The sequence below is a fragment of the Coregonus clupeaformis genome, chromosome 6 (assembly GCF_020615455.1).
Source record: "Coregonus clupeaformis isolate EN_2021a chromosome 6, ASM2061545v1, whole genome shotgun sequence".
In the NCBI taxonomy this organism is placed as follows: Eukaryota; Metazoa; Chordata; class Actinopteri; order Salmoniformes; family Salmonidae; genus Coregonus; species Coregonus clupeaformis.
In genome coordinates this window covers 25,910,759-25,928,095 of record NC_059197.1, presented here as the reverse complement: position 1 = coordinate 25,928,095, position 17,337 = coordinate 25,910,759, and the positions used below count along the sequence as shown (strand labels likewise).

Genomic DNA, 17,337 nt, shown 5'->3' with positions numbered 1-17,337 from the left:
CCAACAGACGGTAGTGTCTAGACTACCAACAGACTGTAGTGTCTAGACTACCAACAGACTGTAGTGTCTAGACTACCAACAGACTGTAGTGTCTACCACTACCAACAGACTGTAGTGTCTAGACTACCAACAGACTGTAGTGTCTACCACTACCAACAGACTGTAGTGTCTAGACTACCAACAGACTGTAGTGTCTACCACTACCAACAGACTGTAGTGTCTAGACTACCAACAGACTGTAGTGTCTAGACTACCAACAGACTGTAGTGTCTAGACTACCAACAGACTGTAGTGTCTAGACTACCAACAGACTGTAGTGTCTAGACTACCAACAGACTGTAGTGTCTAGACTACCAACAGACTGTAGTGTCTACCACTACCAACAGACTGTAGTGTCTAGACTACCAACAGACTGTAGTGTCTACCACTACCAACAGACTGTAGTGTCTAGACTACCAACAGACTGTAGTGTCTACCACTACCCTGCTAGTGTCTAGACTACCAACAGACTGTAGTGTCTAGACTACCAACAGACTGTAGTGTCTACCACTACCAACAGACTGTAGTGTCTAGACTACCAACAGACTGTAGTGTCTAGACTACCAACAGACGGTAGTGTCTAGACTACCAACAGACTGTAGTGTCTAGACTACCAACAGACTGTAGTGTCTACCACTACCAACAGACTGTAGTGTCTACCACTACCAACAGACTGTAGTGTCTACCACTACCAACAGACTGTAGTGTCTAGACTACCAACAGACTGTAGTGTCTAGACTACCAACAGACTGTAGTGTCTACCACTACCAACAGACTGTAGTGTCTACCACTACCAACAGACTGTAGTGTCTACCACTACCAACAGACTGTAGTGTCTAGACTACCAACAGACTGTAGTGTCTAGACTACCAACAGACTGTAGTGTCTAGACTACCAACAGACTGTAGTGTCTAGACTACCAACAGACTGTAGTGTCTAGACTACCAACAGACTGTAGTGTCTACCACTACCAACAGACTGTAGTGTCTAGACTACCAACAGACTGTAGTGTCTACCACTACCAACAGACTGTAGTGTCTAGACTACCAACAGACTGTAGTGTCTAGACTACCAACAGACTGTAGTGTCTAGACTACCAACAGACTGTAGTGTCTACCACTACCAACAGACTGTAGTGTCTACCACTACCAACAGACTGTAGTGTCTACCACTACCAACAGACTGTAGTGTCTACCACTACCAACAGACTGTAGTGTCTACCACTACCAACAGACTTTAGTGTCTAGACTACCAACAGACTGTAGTGTCTAGACTACCAACAGACTGTAGTGTCTACCACTACCAACAGACTGTAGTGTCTAGACTACCAACAGACTGTAGTGTCTAGACTACCAACAGACTGTAGTGTCTACCACTACCAACAGACTGTAGTGTCTAGACTACCAACAGACTGTAGTGTCTACCACTACCAACAGACTGTAGTGTCTACCACTACCAACAGACTGTAGTGTCTAGACTACCAACAGACTGTAGTGTCTACCACTACCAACAGACTGTAGTGTCTACCACTACCAACAGACTGTAGTGTCTAGACTACCAACAGACTGTAGTGTCTAGACTACCAACAGACTGTAGTGTCTACCACTACCAACAGACTGTAGTGTCTAGACTACCAACAGACTGTAGTGTCTACCACTACCAACAGACTGTAGTGTCTAGACTACCAACAGACTGTAGTGTCTAGACTACCAACAGACTGTAGTGTCTACCACTACCAACAGACTGTAGTGTCTAGACTACCAACAGACTGTAGTGTCTACCACTACCAACAGACTGTATTGTCTAGACTACCAACAGACTGTAATGTCTACCACTACCAACATACTGTAGTGTCTAGACTACCAACAGACTCTAGTGACTAGACTACCAACAGACTGTAGTGTCTAGACTACCAACAGACTGTAGTGTCTAGACTACCAACAGACTGTAGTGTCTAGACTACCAACAGACTGTAGTGTCTAGACTACCAACAGACTGTAGTGTCTACCACTACCAACAGACTGTAGTGTCTAGACTACCAACAGACTGTAGTGTCTACCACTACCAACAGACTGTAGTGTCTAGACTACCAACAGACTGTAGTGTCTAGACTACCAACAGACTGTAGTGTCTAGACTACCAACAGACTGTAGTGTCTACCACTACCAACAGACTGTAGTGTCTAGACTACCAACAGACTGTAGTGTCTAGACTACCAACAGACTGTAGTGTCTAGACTACCAACAGACTGTAGTGTCTAGACTACCAACAGACTGTAGTGTCTAGACTACCAACAGACTGTAGTGTCTACCACTACCAACAGACGGTAGTGTCTAGACTACCAACAGACTGTAGTGTCTAGACTACCAACAGACTGTAGTGTCTACCACTACCAACAGACTGTAGTGTCTACCACTACCAACAGACTGTAGTGTCTACCACTACCAACAGACTGTAGTGTCTAGACTACCAACAGACTGTAGTGTCTAGACTACCAACAGACTGTAGTGTCTACCACTACCAACAGACTGTAGTGTCTACCACTACCAACAGACTGTAGTGTCTACCACTACCAACAGACTGTAGTGTCTAGACTACCAACAGACTGTAGTGTCTAGACTACCAACAGACTGTAGTGTCTAGACTACCAACAGACTGTAGTGTCTAGACTACCAACAGACTGTAGTGTCTAGACTACCAACAGACTGTAGTGTCTACCACTACCAACAGACTGTAGTGTCTAGACTACCAACAGACTGTAGTGTCTACCACTACCAACAGACTGTAGTGTCTAGACTACCAACAGACTGTAGTGTCTAGACTACCAACAGACTGTAGTGTCTAGACTACCAACAGACTGTAGTGTCTACCACTACCAACAGACTGTAGTGTCTACCACTACCAACAGACTGTAGTGTCTACCACTACCAACAGACTGTAGTGTCTACCACTACCAACAGACTGTAGTGTCTACCACTACCAACAGACTGTAGTGTCTAGACTACCAACAGACTGTAGTGTCTAGACTACCAACAGACTGTAGTGTCTACCACTACCAACAGACTGTAGTGTCTAGACTACCAACAGACTGTAGTGTCTAGACTACCAACAGACTGTAGTGTCTACCACTACCAACAGACTGTAGTGTCTAGACTACCAACAGACTGTAGTGTCTACCACTACCAACAGACTGTAGTGTCTAGACTACCAACAGACTGTAGTGTCTACCACTACCAACAGACTGTAGTGTCTACCACTACCAACAGACTGTAGTGTCTACCACTACCAACAGACTGTAGTGTCTAGACTACCAACAGACTGTAGTGTCTAGACTACCAACAGACTGTAGTGTCTAGACTACCAACAGACTGTAGTGTCTAGACTACCAACAGACTGTAGTGTCTAGACTACCAACAGACTGTAGTGTCTAGACTACCAACAGACTGTAGTGTCTACCACTACCAACAGACTGTAGTGTCTACCACTACCAACAGACTGTAGTGTCTACCACTACCAACAGACTGTAGTGTCTAGACTACCAACAGACTGTAGTGTCTAGACTACCAACAGACTGTAGTGTCTACCACTACCAACAGACTGTAGTGTCTAGACTACCAACAGACTGTAGTGTCTACCACTACCAACAGACTGTAGTGTCTAGACTACCAACAGACTGTAGTGTCTAGACTACCAACAGACTGTAGTGTCTACCACTACCAACAGACTGTAGTGTCTAGACTACCAACAGACTGTAGTGTCTACCACTACCAACAGACTGTAGTGTCTACCACTACCAACAGACTGTAGTGTCTACCACTACCAACAGACTGTAGTGTCTAGACTACCAACAGACTGTAGTGTCTAGACTACCAACAGACTGTAGTGTCTACCACTACCAACAGACTGTAGTGTCTAGACTACCAACAGACTGTAGTGTCTACCACTACCAACAGACTGTAGTGTCTAGACTACCAACAGACTGTAGTGTCTAGACTACCAACAGACTGTAGTGTCTACCACTACCAACAGACTGTAGTGTCTAGACTACCAACAGACTGTAGTGTCTACCACTACCAACAGACTGTATTGTCTAGACTACCAACAGACTGTAATGTCTACCACTACCAACATACTGTAGTGTCTAGACTACCAACAGACTGTAGTGACTAGACTACCAACAGACTGTAGTGTCTAGACTACCAACAGACTGTAGTGTCTACCACTACCAACAGACTGTAGTGTCTACCACTACCAACAGACTGTAGTGTCTACCACTACCAACAGACTGTAGTGTCTAGACTACCAACAGACTGTAGTGTCTAGACTACCAACAGACTGTAGTGTCTAGACTACCAACAGACTGTAGTGTCTAGACTACCAACAGACTGTAGTGTCTAGACTACCAACAGACTGTAGTGTCTACCACTACCAACAGACTGTAGTGTCTAGACTACCAACAGACTGTAGTGTCTACCACTACCAACAGACTGTAGTGTCTAGACTACCAACAGACTGTAGTGTCTACCACTACCAACAGACTGTAGTGTCTACCACTACCAACAGACTGTAGTGTCTAGACTACCAACAGACTGTAGTGTCTAGACTACCAACAGACTGTAGTGTCTACCACTACCAACAGACTGTAGTGTCTACCACTACCAACAGACTGTAGTGTCTAGACTACCAACAGACTGTAGTGTCTACCACTACCAACAGACTGTAGTGTCTAGACTACCAACAGACTGTAGTGTCTACCACTACCAACAGACTGTAGTGTCTACCACTACCAACAGACTGTAGTGTCTAGACTACCAACAGACTGTAGTGTCTAGACTACCAACAGACTGTAGTGTCTAGACTACCAACAGACTGTAGTGTCTAGACTACCAACAGACTGTAGTGTCTACCACTACCAACAGACTGTAGTGTCTAGACTACCAACAGACTGTAGTGTCTACCACTACCAACAGACTGTAGTGTCTAGACTACCAACAGACTGTAGTGTCTAGACTACCAACAGACTGTAGTGTCTAGACTACCAACAGACTGTAGTGTCTACCACTACCAACAGACTGTAGTGTCTAGACTACCAACAGACTGTAGTGTCTAGACTACCAACAGACTGTAGTGTCTAGACTACCAACAGACTGTAGTGTCTAGACTACCAACAGACTGTAGTGTCTAGACTACCAACAGACTGTAGTGTCTACCACTACCAACAGACGGTAGTGTCTAGACTACCAACAGACTGTAGTGTCTAGACTACCAACAGACTGTAGTGTCTACCACTACCAACAGACTGTAGTGTCTACCACTACCAACAGACTGTAGTGTCTACCACTACCAACAGACTGTAGTGTCTAGACTACCAACAGACTGTAGTGTCTAGACTACCAACAGACTGTAGTGTCTACCACTACCAACAGACTGTAGTGTCTACCACTACCAACAGACTGTAGTGTCTACCACTACCAACAGACTGTAGTGTCTAGACTACCAACAGACTGTAGTGTCTAGACTACCAACAGACTGTAGTGTCTAGACTACCAACAGACTGTAGTGTCTAGACTACCAACAGACTGTAGTGTCTAGACTACCAACAGACTGTAGTGTCTAGACTACCAACAGACTGTAGTGTCTACCACTACCAACAGACTGTAGTGTCTAGACTACCAACAGACTGTAGTGTCTACCACTACCAACAGACTGTAGTGTCTAGACTACCAACAGACTGTAGTGTCTAGACTACCAACAGACTGTAGTGTCTAGACTACCAACAGACTGTAGTGTCTACCACTACCAACAGACTGTAGTGTCTAGACTACCAACAGACTGTAGTGTCTACCACTACCAACAGACTGTAGTGTCTAGACTACCAACAGACTGTAGTGTCTACCACTACCAACAGACTGTAGTGTCTACGACTACCAACAGACTGTAGTGTCTATACTACCAACAGACTGTAGTGTCTAGACTACCAACAGACTGTAGTGTCTACCACTACCAACAGACTGTAGTGTCTACCACTACCAACAGACTGTAGTGTCTAGACTACCAACAGACTGTAGTGTCTAGACTACCAACAGACTGTAGTGTCTAGACTACCAACAGACTGTAGTGTCTACCACTACCAACAGACTGTAGTGTCTACCACTACCAACAGACTGTAGTGTCTAGACTACCAACAGACTGTAGTGTCTAGACTACCAACAGACTGTAGTGTCTAGACTACCAACAGACTGTAGTGTCTACCACTACCAACAGACTGTAGTGTCTAGACTACCAACAGACTGTAGTGTCTACCACTACCAACAGACTGTAGTGTCTAGACTACCAACAGACTGTAGTGTCTAGACTACCAACAGACTGTAGTGTCTAGACTACCAACAGACTGTAGTGTCTACCACTACCAACAGACTGTAGTGTCTAGACTACCAACAGACTGTAGTGTCTAGCACTACCAACAGACTGTAGTGTCTACCACTACCAACAGACTGTAGTGTCTAGACTACCAACAGACTGTAGTGTCTAGACTACCAACAGACTGTAGTGTCTACCACTACCAACAGACGGTAGTGTCTAGACTACCAACAGACTGTAGTGTCTAGACTACCAACAGACTGTAGTGTCTACCACTACCAACAGACTGTAGTGTCTACCACTACCAACAGACTGTAGTGTCTACCACTACCAACAGACTGTAGTGTCTACCACTACCAACAGACTGTAGTGTCTAGACTACCAACAGACTGTAGTGTCTAGACTACCAACAGACTGTAGTGTCTACCACTACCAACAGACTGTAGTGTCTACCACTACCAACAGACTGTAGTGTCTACCACTACCAACAGACTGTAGTGTCTAGACTACCAACAGACTGTAGTGTCTAACTACCAACAGACTGTAGTGTCTAGACTACCAACAGACTGTAGTGTCTAGACTACCAACAGACTGTAGTGTCTAGACTACCAACAGACTGTAGTGTCTAGACTACCAACAGACTGTAGTGTCTACCACTACCAACAGACTGTAGTGTCTAGACTACCAACAGACTGTAGTGTCTACCACTACCAACAGACTGTAGTGTCTAGACTACCAACAGACTGTAGTGTCTAGACTACCAACAGACTGTAGTGTCTAGACTACCAACAGACTGTAGTGTCTACCACTACCAACAGACTGTAGTGTCTACCACTACCAACATACTGTAGTGTCTACCACTACCAACAGACTGTAGTGTCTACCACTACCAACAGACTGTAGTGTCTACCACTACCAACAGACTGTAGTGTCTAGACTACCAACAGACTGTAGTGTCTAGACTACCAACAGACTGTAGTGTCTACCACTACCAACAGACTGTAGTGTCTACCACTACCAACAGACTGTAGTGTCTAGACTACCAACAGACTGTAGTGTCTACCACTACCAACAGACTGTAGTGTCTAGACCACCAACAGACTGTAGTGTCTACCACTACCAACAGACTGTAGTGTCTACCACTACCAACAGACTGTAGTGTCTACCACTACCAACAGACTGTAGTGTCTAGACTACCAACAGACTGTAGTGTCTACCACTACCAACAGACTGTAGTGTCTACCACTACCAACAGACTGTAGTGTCTAGACTACCAACAGACTGTAGTGTCTACCACTACCAACAGACTGTAGTGTCTACCACTACCAACAGACTGTAGTGTCTAGACTACCAACAGACTGTAGTGTCTACCACTACCAACAGACTGTAGTGTCTAGACTACCAACAGACTGTAGTGTCTACCACTACCAACAGACTGTAGTGTACCACTACCATCAGACTGTAGTGTCTAGACTACCAACAGACTGTAGTGTCTAGACTACCAACAGACTGTAGTGTCTAGACTACCAACAGACTGTAGTGTCTACCACTACCAACAGACTGTAGTGTCTAGACTACCAACAGACTGTAGTGTCTCAGACTACCAACAGACTGTAGTGTCTACACTACCAACAGACTGTAGTGTCTAGACTACCAACAGACTGTAGTGTCTAGACTACCAACAGACTGTAGTGTCTAGACTACCAACAGACTGTAGTGTCTAGACTACCAACAGACTGTAGTGTCTAGACTACCAACAGACTGTAGTGTCTACCACTACATTCAACTCCCCAGATGGTGCATTATGCAACTTTAGTTTGAGATGATAACAGTATTGTGCATATTCAGTTTTGCCCATCACTGTTATTTTAAACTAGCAGGGTTGGACCAGGGACTGTCCCAAATTGCACCCTATTCCCTATGGGCCCTAATCAAAAGTAGCGCACTATGTAGGGAATATACTCTTAGAAAAAAAGGTGCTATCTAGAACCTTAAAGGGTTCTTTGTCTGTCCCCATAGGAGAACCAAAAATAGGGTTCCACCTTGAACCAAAAAGGGTTCTCCTATGGGGACAGCCGAAGAACCCTTTCTGAACCCTTTTTTCTAAAAGTGTAGGGTGCGATTTGAGATGCATCCAGTCTATTATTTTCTGATTGTTGCCAGATGCTTTGATTTATCATGTATCATGGTTCTGTATTGGATAATAATTGTTTATCATGTATCATGGTTCTGTATTGGATAATAATTGTTTATCATGTGTCATGGTTCTGTATTGGATAATAATTGTTTATCATGTTCTGTATTGGATAATGATGCTGATGTTGAATTTAATCTAATTTATTTTCAGTGGATGTTGAAATGTGGGCTTCAAACCTGTTGAGTTGCATAATGTGGAAAAAGGGGGATCTGAAAATGGAAATATATAAATAATACAAATAATAATAGATATAATAAATATAAGGAGTCAGGAAGCAGGAAGCAGGAAGCAGGTGCAGAAGGTGAGTTTTAATAATGAGAATAAGCAGATGAACAAAACAGGAGAAGCGTACTGAACGTTAACAAAACCAATACTGCCTGAAGACTGAGGCTGCTGGGTAAATAAAGAGGAAGTAATCACAGTAATGATGAAGTCCAGGTCGGCATAGCGATGGGGAGCAGGTATGCGTAATGACGGTTGCCAGGTGTCTGTAATGTGGGTTGCCAGGACTGGTGGTTAGACTGGTGACATCGAGCGCCGGAGAGAGGGAACGGCAGTAGGCGTGACAGTACATTTCCATTTCCATTTTAGTCATTTAGCAGACGCTCTTATCCAGAGCGACTTCCAGTTAGTGAGTGCATACATTTTATTTTATTTGATTTTTTGATTTTTTTTCATACTGGCCCCCCGTGGGAAAGGAACCCACAACCCTGGCGTTGCAAGCACCATGCTCTACCAACTGAGCTACATCCCTGCCGGCCATTCCCTCCCCTACCCTGGACGATGCTTGGCCAATTGTGCGCCGCCCCATGGGTCTCCCGGTCGCGGCCGGCTACGACAGAGCCTGGATTCGAACCAGGATATCTAGTGGCCCAGCTAGCACTGTGATGCAGCGCCTTAGACCACTGCTCCCCAGCTCCTGGTTAGTCCTCTCCACCTGCCCATTACTACCCAGATGTGAGGCTGACAATGGCTGACAATGGCTGACAATGGCTGGCAATGGCTGACAATGGCTGACAATGGCTGACAATGGCTGACAATGGCTGACAATGGCTGACAATGGCTGGCAATGGCTGGCAATGGCTGACAATGGCTGACAATGGCTGACAATGGCTGACAATGGCTGACACGGGAAGGGGAAGTAATTTCCCCGCTGGAGCGTGCCGGGGAGATTTTGATTGGACACATACGGTGCATGAGTTGACATAGTGGGTGGCGTCCTCTGCCAAGGTGGGCCACCAGTATTTATCAGAGAGGGATTGATACTTGGGTGTCCAGCGGCGAGGGATGTGTGCCCAGGTCAACAGCCGATCTCTCACCCCTGTGGGGATGTAGATGCGCTCTGGGGGGCAGGTAGGAGGAGCGGGTTCCCTGTCCAGAGCCTGTCAGATGTCCACATCTACCTCCCAACTCATGTGGCCAATGACTTGGGAGGACAGATTGATAGGCTGGAGGGCACTCACAGGATCCTCCACCAACGTGGAACCACAGGGTACGGAAAAGCAGGTCCTCCGGCATCCTGGTCCGCAGGTGGTGATTCTCATCCTCGACCAGGAGATGGTGGGGTTCAGGCTCTCTCTCAGGACAGCCAAAGGAGGGAGGAGAGTGGCGAGGTGGACACCGGCGCTCTTGAAGAAGGTTATCCACATGGATGGCCATCGCGATGAAAGCGTCTAAGGATATGTTGTCATCCCAACACTCTGTCTGGACCTCCTTGTGCAGTCCACTGTGGAATAGCATGCGGAGCGCCAGCTCATTCCATCCGCTGGAGGCTGCCACAGTCCGAAAGGTGAGGGCGTACTCCGCAGCGGTCTGGGTATCCTGCTGGAGTTGGAAAAGTCGCTCACTTCCCTCTCTGCCCTCTGGAGGAGGGTCGAAGACCGCCCTGAACAGAGCCATGAACCTCTCATAGGAACCCAGCTCCTCCTTCTCCTCTCTCCCAGGCGGCCGTAGCCCACTCCAACGCCCGTCCGGTCAGCAGGGAAATGCCCATGGCAACCTCTCGGACCTCTCGGTGGTCGGGGCTCCCGTCTGATAGGCAAATGGAGAGAGCACTGGAGTAGGAAGCCACGGCACTTCGATAGAGTACCGTCATACTTCTCCAGCAGGGACAGTCAGGCATCTCTGACCTGGGCGAACATCTGGGTAGGCTGGGGGACTGGCTCACTGTGATGACCCATGGTAGGAGGCCCTCCGTCTGAGGTATGGAAAACCTCGCTGGTGTTGTCGAGGCGGTGGAGAACACACTTTCTTTATGGTCGTACCCAGTAGAGCTGGTCATGGTGTTGGTGGAGTAGATTTACATTTTAGTCATTTAGCAGACGCTCTTATGCAGACAGCGACTTACAGTTACTGAGTGCATACATTTTTTTTGTTCATACTGGGCCCCGGTGGGAATCGAACCCACAACCCTGGCGTTGCAAGCGCCATGCTCTACCAACAATCTACACGGGGCCTATAGATGACCCTTTTCCTCGACCGTCCGGAAGATGGTATTATTTGCTGCTGCTTCCATTTTTTTCAGAGGCAGTACTCTGTAACGTATACGCTAGGAATCAGGAAGCAGGTGTTTCCAAGACCTCAGAAAATAAATTGTAGACCTCCACAAGTCTGGTTCATCCTTGGGAGCAATTTCCAAACGCCTGAAGATACCACGTTGATCTGTACAAACAATAGTACGCAAGTATAAACCATCGAGCTGCACCATCGAGAGCATCCTGACTGGTTGCATCACCGCCTGGTATGGCAACTGCTTGGCCTCTGACCGCAAGGCACTACAGAGGGTAGTGCGTACGGCCCAGTACATCACTGGGGCAAAGCTCCCTGCCATCCAGGACCTCTATACCAGGCGGTGTCAGAGGAAGGCCCTCAAAATTGTCAAAGACTCCAGCCACCCTAGTCATAGACTGTTCTCTCTGCTACCGCACGGCAAGCGGTGACCGGAGTGCCAAGTCTAGGTCCAAAAGACTTCTCAACAGCTTCTACCCCAAGCCATAAGACTCCTGAACAGCTAATCATGGCTACCCGAATATTTGCACTGCCCCCCACCCCATCCTTTTTACGCTGCTGCTACTCTGTTAAGTATTTATGCATAGTCACTTTAACTCTACCCACATGTACATATTACCTCAACTACCTCAACTAGCCGGTGCCCCCGCACATTGACTATGCAACGTACCCCCTGTATATATAGCCTCCCTACTGTCACTTTATTTTACTGTATATATAGCCTCCCTACTGTCACTTTATTTTACTGTATATATAGCCTCCCTACTGTCACTTTATTTTACTTCTGCTCTTTTTTTCTCTCAACACTTTTTTGTTGTTGTTTTATTCTTACTTTTTTTGTTTAAAATAAATGCACTGTTGGTTAAGGGCTGTAAGTAAGCATTTCACTGTAATGTCTGCACCTGTTGTATTCGGCGCATGTGACCAATAAAATTTGATTTGATTTGATTTGATTTGATTTGGGACCACGCAGCCGTCATACCGCTCAGGAAGAAGACGCGTTCTGTCTCCTAGAGATGAACGTACTTTGGTGCGAAAAGTGCAAATCAATCCCAGAACAACAGCAAAGGACCTTGTGAAGATGCTGTAGGAAACAGGTACAAAAGTATCTATATCCACATTAAAACGAGTACTATGTCGACATAACCTGAAAGGCAGCTCAACAAGGAAGAAGCCACGGCTCCAAAACATCCATAAAAAAGCCAGACTACGGTTTGCAACAGCAGATGGGGTCAAAGATTGTACTTTTTGGAGAAATGTCCTCTAGTCTGATGAAATAAAAATGGAACTGTATGGCAATAATGACCATTGTTATGTTTGGAGGAAAAATGCTGTGGCTTGCAAGCCGAAGAACACCATCCTAACCGTGAAACACGGTGGTGGCAGCATCATGCTGTGGGGGTGCTTTGCAAAAAAAGTTATAAAGTTTCTTAAACTTTGAAAATGTGGAGAAGGTTGATCCAATAAGTAGGAAAAATACCCCTACTCTAACTCTAATATTTTTCCTACATACTGTTTCAACCTTCTCCACATTTTCAAAGAAACTATAGAACTTTTTTCAAAATGATCTAAAAAAAGATATTGATTGTGAATGTCTTCATCCCAGTTAATATATTAAAAACATTTACATTTTAGTCAACCATATATCACAGTCATAGTTATTTTCCCTCAATAAAGCAGCTATCAGCAAAGTCATAGATATCTAGTGCGAGTGTTAGTTCACAAATGTATTTGTTTATTGGGGGGTGCAAGTGCAAAGGGGTTAGGGTTAGGGTTAGGGGGTGCTGTGGGGTTAGGGTTAGGGTTAGGGGGTGCTGTGGGGTTAGGGTAAGAAGAGGTACTGGGGTTAGAGTTAGAGTTAGGGTTAGGGTTAGGGGGTGCAAGGGTAGAGTTAGGTTAGGGTTGGGTGCAAGGGGTTAGGGTTAGGGGTGCAAAGGAGTTAGGTTAGGGTTAGGGGTTAGGGTTAGGGGGTGCAAAGGGGTTAGGGTTAGGGTTAGGGGTGCAAAGGGGTTAGGTTAGGGTTCAAAGGGTTTGGGGTTAAGAGAGGTTAGGGGGTGCTGTGAGGTTAGGGTTAGGGTTAGGGGGTGCAAAGGGGTTAGGGTTAGGGTTAGGGGGTGCAAAGGGGTTAGGGTTAGGGTTAGGGGGTGCTGTGGGATTATTAGTAGTAGGACATACACAAAATATTCAAATAATTCTAAAAAGTGGTGTGTGCATATGTATTCACCCCCTTTGCTATGAAGCCCCTAAATAAGATCTGGTGCAACCAATTACCTTCAGAAGTCACATAATTAGTTAAATAAAGTCCACCTGTTTGCAATCTAAGTGTCACATGATCTGTCACATGATCTGTCACATGATCTCAGTATATATACACTTGTTATGAAAGGCCACAGAGTCTGCAACACCACTAAGCAAAGGGCACCACCAAGCAAGCGGCACCATGAAGACCAAGGAGCTCTCCAAACAGGTCAGGGACAAAGTTGTGGAGAAGTACAGATCAGGGTTGGGTTATAAAAAAATATCTGAAACTTTGAACATCCCACGGAGCACCATTAAATCTATCATTAAAAAATGGAAAGAATATGGCACCACAACAAACCTGCCAAGAGAGGGCATCCCACCAAAACTCACAGACCAGGCAAGGAGGGCATTAATCAGAGGCAACAAAGAGACCAAAGATAACCCTGAAAGAGCTTCAAAGCTCCACAGCAGAGATTGGAGTATCTGTTCATAGGACCACTTTAAGCCGTACACTCCACAGAGCTGGGCTTTACGGAAAAGTGGCCAGAAAAAAAGCCATTGCTTAAAGAAACAAATAAGCAAAGACATTTGGTGTTTCCCAAAAGGCATGTGGAAGACTCCCCAAACAAATGAAAGAAGGTACTCTGGTCAGATGAGACTAAAATTGAGCATTTTGGCCATCAAGGAAAACGCTACGTCTGGCGCAATCCCAACACCTCTCATCACCCGAGAACACCATCCCCACAGTGAAGCATGGTGGTGGCAGCATCATGCTGTGGGGATGTTTTTGATCGGTAGGGACAGAATTGAAGGAATGATGGATGGCGCTAAATACAGGGAAATTCTTGAGGGAAACCTGTTTCAGTCTTTCAGAGATTTGAGACTAGGACGGAGGTTCACCTTCCAGCAGGACAATGACCCTAAGCATACCGCTAAAGCAACACTCGAGTGGTTTAAGGGGAAACATTTAAATGTCTCACTGGTCATCCCCAAAGCCAACACCTCCTTTGGCCGCCATTCCTTCCAGTTCTCTGCTGCCAATGACTGGAACGAATTGCAAAAATCTCTGAAGCTGGAGTCTCTTATCTCCCTCACTAACTTTAAGCATCAGTTGTCAGAGCAGCTTACCGATCACTGCACCTGTACACAGCCATTCTGAAATTAGCCCACCCAACTACCTCATCCCCATAATGTTATTTATTTTGCTCATTTGCACCCCAGTATCTCTATTTGCACATCATCTCTTGCTATCTATCATTCCAGTGTTAATACTAATTGTAATTATTTTGCACTATGGCCTATTTATTGCCTTACCTCCATAACTTGCTACATTTGCAAACACTATATTTATATATATTTTCTGTTGTATTTTTGACTTTATGTTTTGTTTTACCCCATATGTAACTATGTTGTTGTTTTTATCGCACTGCTTTGCTTTATCTTGGCCAGGTCGCAGTTGTAAATGAGAACTTGTTCTCAACTGGCCTACCTGGTTAAATAAAGGTTAAATAAAATAAAATAAATAGAGACATACCCCAAGAGACTTGCAGCTTAAATTTCTGCAAAAAGTGCCTCTACAAAGTATTGACTTTGGGTGGGATGAATAGTTATGCACGCTCAATATATTTTTTTGTCTTATTTCTTGTTTGTTTCACCCCCCAATTTTTTTTTTTGCATCTTCAAAGTGGTAGGCATGTTGTGTAAATCAAATGACACATCAATTTTAAGTCCAGGTTGTAAGGCAACAAAATAGGAATCATTCCAAGGGGGCGGTGAATACTTTCTCAAGCCGCTGTAACCAGGCCTAGCTAGGTATGTGCCTAAACTACAGGAATCATGATGATGCTAACTAGTGGTAATGTAGAACTGGCATTATTCAGTCTCAGACTCCAGGAAAATGCTTACAAGAAAGAAACACATGAAGACAGAGTCAGAGACAGAGTTGTTGATTTCCATTGTTCCTTGTAACGTTAAAAAGAGAAGAACATGACAGACAGCTATCTAGGCTACTCACCAGACTGTAGGCTACTCACCATGCTGTAGGCTACTCACCATGCTGTAGGCTACTCACCAGACTGTAGGCTACTCACCATGCTGTAGGCTACTCACCATGCTGTAGGCTACTCACCAGACTGTAGGCTACTCACCATGCTGTAGGCTACTCACCATGCTGTAGGCTACTCACCAGACTGTAGGCTACTCACCATGCTGTAGGCTACTCACCATGCTGTAGGCTACTCACCAGACTGTAGGCTACTCACCAGACTGTAGGCTACTCACCATGCTGTAGGCTACTCACCATGCTGTAGGCTACTCACCATGCTGTAGGCTACTCACCAGACTGTAGGCTACTCACCATGCTGTAGGCTACTCACCATGCTGTAGGTGTCACGATCGTCAAAAGGAGGAGACCAAAGCGCAGCGTGTTGAGCGAACATCGTAGACTTTATTATAAAGAAACCACGATCAAAACAACAAACCAAATATGACGAAAGTGAAGTTCAATACTGATAAAGACTAACAGCAACAAGGAAACAAAAACCCACAAAACCAAGGTGAAAACACACAGTATAAATATGGCTCCCAATCAGAGATAACGAGCCGACAGCTGACACTCGTTACCTCCGATTGGGAGTCATATGACTAATCAACATCAAAACCAAACATAGAAATGAAACAACTAGATCCCACATAGAACTACACCCAAATGAAAATGACAACCCTGGCTCACTACTAAGAGTCCCGGAGCCAGAACGTCACAGTACCCCCCTAAAGGCGCGGACTGCGACCGCGACCTCACAACCCCACAATAGGGGAGGGCTGGGTGGGTGTTGCTCCCCGGAGGCGGTTCCGGCTCGGGCTTGACCACCACCCCACTATAGTTACTACCCGCTTTCTTAACCTCCTCCCAATGACCACCCTCCACTTAAACCCACCTGGATTAAGGGGCAGCACCGGACTAAGAGGCAGCACCAGGCTGAGGGACAGCACCGGACTAAGGGGCAGCACTGGACTAAGGGGCAGCACCTGACTAAGGGGCAGCACCTGACTAAATGGAGGATCCTGGCTGGCTGGCTCTGGCGGATCCTGGCTGGACGGCTCTGGCGGATCCTGGCTGGACGGCTCTGGCGGATCCTGGCTGGACGGCTCATGGCTGGCTGGACGGATCCTGGCTGCTCGTGGCTGGCTGACGGATCTGGCTGCTCATGGCTGGCTGACGGATCTGGCTGCTCATGGCTGGCGGAAGGCTCTGGCTGATCCCGTCTGGCGGAAGGCTCTGGCTGCTCCTGGCTGGCGGAAGGCTCTGGCTGATCCGGTCTGACGGAAGGCTCTGGCTGCTCCTGTCTGGCGGAAGGCTCTGGCTGATCCTGTCTGGCGGAAGGCTCTGGCTGATCCTGTCTGGCGGAAGGCTCTGGCTGATCCTGTCTGGCGGAAGGCTCTGGCTGATCCTGTCTGGCGGAGAGCTCCTAGCTGCTCCGGGTCTGGCGGACGGCTCTGAAGGCTCATGGCAGACGGGCGGCTTTGCAGGCTCAGTACAGACGGGCAGTTCAGACGGCGTTGGGCAGACGGACAGTTCAGACGGCGTTGGGCAGACGGGCAGTTCAGGCGCCCGTTGGGCAGACGGGCAGTTCAGACGGCGTTGGGCAGACGGACAGTTCAGGCGCCGTTGGGCAGACGGGCAGTTCAGACGGCGTTGGGCAGACGGACAGTTCAGGCCCCGTTGGGCAGACGGCAGACTCTGGCCGTCTGAGGCGCCACCGTAGGCCTGGTGCGTGGTGCCGAACTGGAGGTACCGGGGCTGAGGACACGCATCTCAGGGGCTAGTGCGGGAGAAGCAACAGGGCATGCTTGGCCTGGGGGACTCACCGTCGGCCTGATGCGTGGTGCCGGAACTGGAGGTACCGGGCTGAGGACACGCATCTCAGGGCTAGTGCGGGGAGAAGCAACAGGGCATGCTTGGCCCTGGGGACGCACCGTAGGCCTGATGCGTG

At 46.7% G+C, this 17,337-nt stretch overlaps 1 protein-coding gene across 1 annotated transcript in view; it reads right to left on the bottom strand.

The window, feature by feature from the left end:
• The window catches only part of LOC123491064 (roundabout homolog 1-like), a 112,502-nt gene extending 102,007 nt beyond the window's left edge, over window positions 1–10,495 (bottom strand). Inside the window, 1 exon segment of the mRNA XM_045220944.1 lies at window positions 10,060–10,495. Within this exon segment, the coding sequence (XP_045076879.1) occupies window positions 10,060–10,495 (436 nt within the window).
• Window positions 10,496–17,337: the final 6,842 nt, after the last annotated feature.